This window comes from Arachis stenosperma, chromosome 9 (genome assembly GCF_014773155.1).
Source record: "Arachis stenosperma cultivar V10309 chromosome 9, arast.V10309.gnm1.PFL2, whole genome shotgun sequence".
NCBI classification, from domain to species: Eukaryota; Viridiplantae; Streptophyta; class Magnoliopsida; order Fabales; family Fabaceae; genus Arachis; species Arachis stenosperma.
The window spans coordinates 164,033,265-164,041,061 of record NC_080385.1 but is presented as its reverse complement, the minus strand read 5'-3'; the positions used below and the strand labels follow the sequence as shown (position 1 = coordinate 164,041,061).

At 30.8% G+C, this 7,797-nt stretch overlaps 1 protein-coding gene across 1 annotated transcript; it reads left to right on the top strand.

Moving 5' to 3' along the window:
• The first annotated feature begins 1,290 nt into the window (after positions 1–1,290).
• On the top strand, positions 1,291–3,595 carry LOC130950410 (trihelix transcription factor GTL1-like). The gene is made up of 2 exons (XM_057878897.1): positions 1,291–2,167; positions 3,267–3,595. The coding sequence occupies exons 1-2, from the start codon at positions 1,291–1,293 to the stop codon at positions 3,593–3,595; spliced, it is 1,206 nt and encodes a 401-aa protein (XP_057734880.1).
• The last annotated feature ends 4,202 nt before the right edge of the window (positions 3,596–7,797 follow it).

Below are 7,797 nucleotides of genomic sequence, written 5' to 3'. Positions count from 1 at the left end.
ATGAAATAAATCGATAACTATTCAACATATGGAGGAGGGGAATTTTTAGATTTTTGAAAGTATTTTTTATTGGCGTATATTTATTATCTTTTTATTATAACTGAATACTGATTTAATATTATCTCCATTTTAACATTTTAAAAATGTCTAATGCTTTATTTAATTGTTTTCTAAGAAATTGTTTTTTAAGTAACAATCAGCCAATAAAATAACAAATAATCAATTATTAAAAGTTTGTATTGTTATTACAGTGAGAAAGAAAAAATTGAAAATAAAAAAATTATTGAACGAAAAATATTAGTTTTTAAATAAAAATAATATTATGACTAATAAAATTTATTATTTTAGATCAATAAATATATTTTTATATATAATATTCAAATAATATCATATTGGATAATTAAATTTTATATTTTAAATTATATATTCTAAAATTTAAATATTAAATTTTAATAATATAAAAATAAAATGTTTATTAATATTAATAAATAGTGCTGGTTTCTTAACATATTCCTTTAAATAATGATGTATATGCATATTTTGTGAAATTAATATAGACCACCAAATGAAAAATAATTTGTACTACTTGAAGATCACCAATAATAATATGACTTGGCCAAACAAAGTTAATACGGTAGGCCAAATAATCTGAGTCTAATTAGTGTTATAAATGGCACAAAGAATATACTAGCATTTGTACTTACAAAAGTTTCAAACACTAACATAATTATATATAAAAAAGAATTAAATCTATCTTGTTAAAATATTATATTTTGAATGAGCATATTTTTGTTGAAATCCATTTCTCATGGCTATAACTTATAACATAAATTCAATTCTTTCATAAGTAGTTGTGTTGGTGTCTAAAATTTCTACAGGAACAAATGATAGTTTATTCTAATGCAATGATGATGCCGTTTGCAAAACATCCTTAACTTAGTTAGATTAGATTTGGTGTCTATGTAATATATATATAGAAATAAATAACTCAACTTAGTTAACCTAAAACAGCATATAGTTGTTTAGCATACAAAGAATACAATTTGTGTGAATAAAATCCTGAATCTTGAGAGTATCTTTAGGGGATATAGATAGTGATGAGAGGAAAGGGGGAAAGAAAAAATAAATAAAATAAAATAAGAAGCAAAAGAAGTCCAAGTTTCCACAAAAACAAATCTGAGTCCCACCCACTTAACAGTTGCCCCAAAAGCAATAACAAGAAGATTCAGAAGGCCATCACCAAAACCACTAATCCAACACTCACTTCATTCTTCATGCTAAATCCAAACCATGTCTGACCCTCCCACCACCCCATTGCCACCACCTCCAATCATACCTTCCCAACCCCACCACCCTCACCACCACCACCACCACCACCATCCTCCTCCTCACCTCCCACTCATCCACCACTCCACCGCCACTCCACCACCCCCTTCTCCATCTCCCTCCTCCTCCACCTCCTTAGCCAGAGAATACCGCAAAGGAAACTGGACCATCCAAGAAACCCTCATCCTCATCACAGCCAAGAAACTCGACGACGAGCGCAGACTCAAAACCGCATCATCATCGTCGTCGTCGTCATCCGCCTCTCCTGCATGCTCCACCACCCCAACAAGTAGAAGCAGCGGCGAGTTAAGGTGGAAGTGGGTTGAGAACTATTGCTGGAGCCATGGGTGTTTGAGGTCTCAGAATCAATGCAATGACAAATGGGACAACTTGCTCCGTGATTACAAGAAGGTTCGCGACTATGAATCCAAATCACAATCACAACAATCAAACTACGACGACAACAAAGACTTATTACCTTCTTATTGGACCCTCAACAAGCAACAGAGGAAAGAACACAACCTCCCTTCTAACATGGTCTTCGAAGTTTACCAAGCCATTTGCGAAGTTCTTCAAAGGAAACAAACTCAAACTCAACCTCAAAGAATAACCGCCGCAACTCCAACAACACCAATAACAACAATAACCACCCCACAACAACAAACTCAACCTCAACCTATCACAATAGTAACTTCACCACAACCACCGCCTCTTCTTCCACCTCCGCCTCCACCTGCACCGCCACCGCCGCCGCCACCACCACTACCCCCTCCTCCTCCTCCTCCTCCTCCACCGGCGCCACCTCAGGCTCCGACCAGCTCCACCACTCCGGTGGTTTCAGGTAATGCACAATGTGTTAACTTGCTAACTCAGTATCACTCATTACTCACAAAGCTTTCTTTCTTCTTCTTCTTTTTTTTTTTTTTTTGTCAAAAACATAATATTTTTTGTTTAAAATTTATTATTATTTTTGGATGTTGTGTTGTGAGTGGGTTATCGGTCAAACTTGCAGGGTCTGAAAACCCTGCCACATTTAATGGGTCCCATTTTTCTAACTCTTCATCTTTTCTTTTTTTCTAATACCGTACAACCGGTTCCACAATACTTAAAATACACCCGAAACCCTCTTTGTGATCTCTGACCGTTGGATCAATCCGTGGATTGCATCACACGGTGGGCGAGGACTGTTTTCGTGCCATTGGTGCTTTCTCACACCACGTTGCTTCACTGCACAAAGATTCTGCTTCTCATTAAAAAATATATATATTCAGGAAATTAAAAGTGTTATGCTTTTCTATATTTTAAAATTTTAATTTAATTTTTAGTTTCCAATAATTAAAATAAAATAAAAAAAAATTTAAAAATAAAGGGTTATACAGTACAATCATGCAGACCAGTGTGTGAGAGGGTACCACCTCATGATTGTCATGGATTTTGTGGGCTGTCCAAGAAAATAGATTCTAAGTTGCTTAATCCCTCTGGGTGTAATCATTAACATAATCCTTAATCCTTAATAATAACAAAATCTCAAATCTTACTCCATAATTATAAAAATCTTGCTTTGTCAGTTTTCCACGTAGTCAATGCCAATGACCCAATGCCCAATACCATCACATAATCTTACTCATGCAAATTAATTAAGAAAAATTCTAGGGGACCAGCAGTTTTATTGAATTTTGGCCATGTAACCAGCAGAGAAAGGTGAGCCATTGGATGAAATCTTACACCAATCTCACACCATCAAATCATTATTGATGGCTAGTTGATGGCTAACAATCACAAAAATTGCTGGCCCTAGCATTGCTCATTAATTAATTCATCAATTCACATTTTCATGCTAGTTTAATTGATTGTTACATATTACATAGCATATGCTTTATTGTTTATTGTTTCATGATTTCATGCAATGTAATATGTTACAATTATTATTTGTTGGATAGGGAGGTCAGAATCATCATCAGGAACAGAAGAAGATAGTGATAATGATGATGATGGATCCGAAAGTAAGCGTAGGAAAGTGAAGAACCTTGGTTCAAGCATAATGCATAGTGCTTCAGTGCTAGCAAGGGCATTAAGGAGTTGTGAGGAGAAGAAGGAGAAGCGCCACCGTGAGATGATGGAGCTTGAGCAAAGGCGGATACAGATGGAAGAGGCTCGAAACGAGGTTCAACGGCAAGGCATCGCCACCATCGTCGCCGCCGTCACCAACCTCTCCGGTGCCATTCAATCACTCATCAATAACAATCCTGAACGCCATGGCCAAAGATAATGTGCATCCCATGACATATTATTATTAATTAATTAATTATTGCTTCAATTTTCTCTTGATTATTATGTGATTCAAGAAAAAAAAAGAATTATATATAATATTCATTGGCCATTATTCTTTTGCAACCAGCTATCTATCTTATTAGAATTCAGTATCCTCTATATGGATTGATTGATTTTCACATTATTTATATGTCAGCTGGAGAGTGATGTTGCATCCTGTGGTATATGTTCCATTCTTTGATCAATTCACTGGGACAAGCTAAGGTTGATCTTGTGATTGTTAATTATGTATATAATTTTTATTTAATCAACGTCTTACATTATTTGTTTGTTTATCTTACATATTATGAAATAGGGTATTGGATATTGAATATGGGATATCCACTTTGTGGTGTTTGGTTTATATAAGTGAAAAAAATGTGTTTTTGCCTTTAAGAAGGATGATGGCCACTATATATCGTAGTTGTGTAAAACTTGTATGGGATAATAATGTCAAATTCATTGAAAGGGGAAATAAAGAGATGTGTTACTTGATTTATTATTGTTTTTTGCATTCATACATTTTCCCTTTTTCTTTTTTGTGTTTTTTTCATGGGTATTTCTCTAATAGAATAGCTTATAGCTAGACTTATTTTCTTAGCTAGTGATATTTTTTTTTTCTAAGAGTACACTTTGCTTGGACTCCCTCTCTCCCTCTTAAAATTGTAGGAAAAATTATTATTGCATACCTTTTGTGAAATTTTTCTTTAATAAAAGATAATTATTTCTCTTTTTTATGAAGTATACTTTTAATATTAAATGTAAAAGATGTATAAAAAATATTATTAAAAATTATTTATAAAAATTCATCATTGTAGTGTATGCATTTTTATTTGAGAAATGTTAGGAGTCAATTAGAATTTATTGTTTTTGGTTATCACTTATTCATGAACTTAATTCATTTGATTTAGTAATCTATTTAAACATTGATGACTAAATACAATAAATTTTGATGATTTTTTAATATTTTTCTTTTTATTTCTAATATTAATGATAAATATAAGTTTCTTTATTAACCTCATTCCATGTAAAATTAAAATTTGACTTAATGTTTATTTCATGTGTGAATTCCACAGGTTTCGATTAGTTAAAGTAATTCTGTATAAATGCGAATTAAATTATTTGTTGATATTAGGTTTAGTTTCTTGAAAGAAAAAATTGAGAGATTTTATGAAACTATTTTGATTTATAAAATTTAAAATTCTAACTTGTGTATATATACATACGTATATAGATACCTATAGATATTAAAGTGAACATTAACTAATGAAATTGTATATTCCATCTAAAAAGATGCATGGAGGGGTGTATATGGATTTTCAGTGGAATAGAATAGAATAGAATAAAGATAGCGAAGTGAGTGTGGTGATGGGGATTCTTGAGACATAAATAGGCAAAGGGGGTATTGGAAGTAAATGAGAAAACAGAGCTAATGAGAAAAAAAAATATTTGTACTTAAAAAGAAAGGAGTATATTGATAGATGGGTATTTTGGGAATGACAACATGCTTTTTAGGGGGTACCACGGAGTAGTGAAGAGAGAGAGAATGCTGACAAGTGAGGCAGAAGAGAGGGGGAGGGAAGGGAAGGGGGGCAGAGAAGTGCTCATCCCATTCTGAGTCACAAGAGGCAGTCAAAGGGGGGAAGGGGGGGAGTCAATTTTTCTTTTGACCACATAGGACACTGACCCCACCACTTTTGCCCCCTTCCCTTGTTGTACCCTCACTTCATAAAACGCCAAAACCATGATAGAGTCTCCTCAATGATTCATCTGATATTCCCAAAATGCCCCTCCCCGTCCCATCTCTCTCCCCTCCCCTGCTTAGTACAGGGCTACAGACTGCCTTTCCAGGCATCTTTAACTCGCCAATCCTGCTACTTTATCACCGACACACCAATTTAATTACACTCTTTCTCTACTCATCTCAAAGGGATCAAGCCTCACTTCCACTAAGCATACTTTATTTTTTTCTTTAAAATTAAAAGTAAAATGAGAAAGGTTATTTTTTTTATGCATTAGAAAAATGTTGATTTCATTCCCTTCTATTTATTCTAGCTGACGAATTAAAAAAATACTATATTTTATATTAAAAAATACTACATAATTATTTTTAAAAAAATTGCTTTTTAGTTAATATTTATATAAGTTTTATTTTTGATAGTTAATATTCATGTAAGTTAAAAAATTTGATTGTACATTTATATGTTTTTATATTAAATAAATTAAAATTAAAAAATTTAGTTAATAAAATAATATTACAATAATAAAAAATTTTATATTAAAAATAAGAAAAAGAAAAAAAGGTCAAACGAACCAATATATGTCCGTTCGGCTCAAATTCGTTTAAATTGTGAATTATCTGAACCAAGCCAAAAACTAAAAAATAAAATTAACTTATAAACACGTAATATTTGTATATCTCGATTCACCCATTTTTAACCGTAAACTAAGTCAACTCACTAGTTGATGACACATTTTTGACGACTTTTTAGTTTTTACTATGCTAACATCTTACAAAATTAGACATTTAATTTTATTTTTAACTTTCAAGAATCTATTTTTCTAAATAAAAAGTTCTGTAGTAATGTATGTTAGGAGCTCATTCCTAAAAACTATTAAAAAGTTCTTTAAAATTACTAATTAAAAAAGTGTTTTATATAAAAAATATAAATTTTTAATTTTTAATATATTTACTGTATATTTATTAAAATAAATTTTTATTAATAGTAATTTTAATATGTATCCTAATAAAATATATATTTGCTAAACTCAATATATTATAAATTCTTGTGCTTTAAGTGTTTTTTTTTTTTTGCCTTGTGCTATATATAAGGTTTGGTTTAAAGTTTCGATTTGGCTGTCTTGTATTAGGGTATATTTTAAGAAAATAATAATAGAACTTTTTTAGTTTTTATATATTTAATAAATAAAAATATAAAAATGATTCTTTTAATATTATTTAATGAATATTTTTTTATAATATTCTTTAAATATGTCATTGGAATACATGTTAGCAAATGTCCATAAAATTTAAACACTCACCTCGTTTGGTGATTTCAGTGTTATTAATGACGGGATCTATTTTTTCTTCTTTTCTTTGGTGATTTCAGTGTTATTAATAACGGAATCTATTATTAATTATGTATTAATATTTAATACTTTCACTTTTTTTATGAATAGGAGGCTAGGAGCTGTGCAAGTTAACAATTATTGGTTAAAAGTTAAAACTTAAAAAGTGACAGGAAATGAAGCAAATGCAGTGTTAGATGTAAGTATTCCGTTGTATTTATAATGCACCTTATGAAATCAATGTTCCTTGAATATGATGTATCGTTTAAACCAATTAAATATTGCTAATTTGAAAAATGAACAATACTCTAAATTATTTTCTGAATAAACTTTTAATATATTATTTTATTTTTTAATAAATTTTTATTATTAAATTACTAAAGAAAAAGTCTAGGAAGCCAATGGCCTAAGCGTACAATGTGTACAATAGAGGTTTAAAAAGTATTAGAGATATGATCATTAGTGTTACATTGTCCTGTTAGGTTACGCTTTTGGGATGAGTGGTTTCAGATATGGCCTTGGTATCGGATGGTTACCATAGCTAGTATGGTGATGTTCATTTTATTCATGGACCAAAAATTTAGCCCATTGTACACATTGTACACTTAAGACATTGGCTCCCTAGCACTACCCATTACTAAATTAGTTTCTAATATTTTATTAGACAAATAAAACATTAAAATCTGTAAAAAAAAATTAAATCAATCACTCTACATAGAAGAACAATATTGATTTATTTCTGAAATAAAAATATATAACCTAATTTGATAATTAAAATTTATTAAGAATTTATTTAAAATATTACTTTTAAAGAATAATTAAATTATTGAAAATGATATGTAGAGCCTGGATGGAACTTATTCTTTGATCACTTGCTTCTCCCATAATAGTTTTTTTTTTCTTTTTTCTTTAGCCCAATAATTAATCCTATTGTTTATATTAGTAGTTCATTTCAATTTTGAAGGTGCCTGAAACTGATAGGCATTGGAATGGAGGTGTGCTTCTTGTTGGAGGTACAGTAACAGGAGATAGAAGGAATGGAGTGCTATAAAAGAAATTGATAAAATTGCAATTTTGCAATTTTTGGACTTT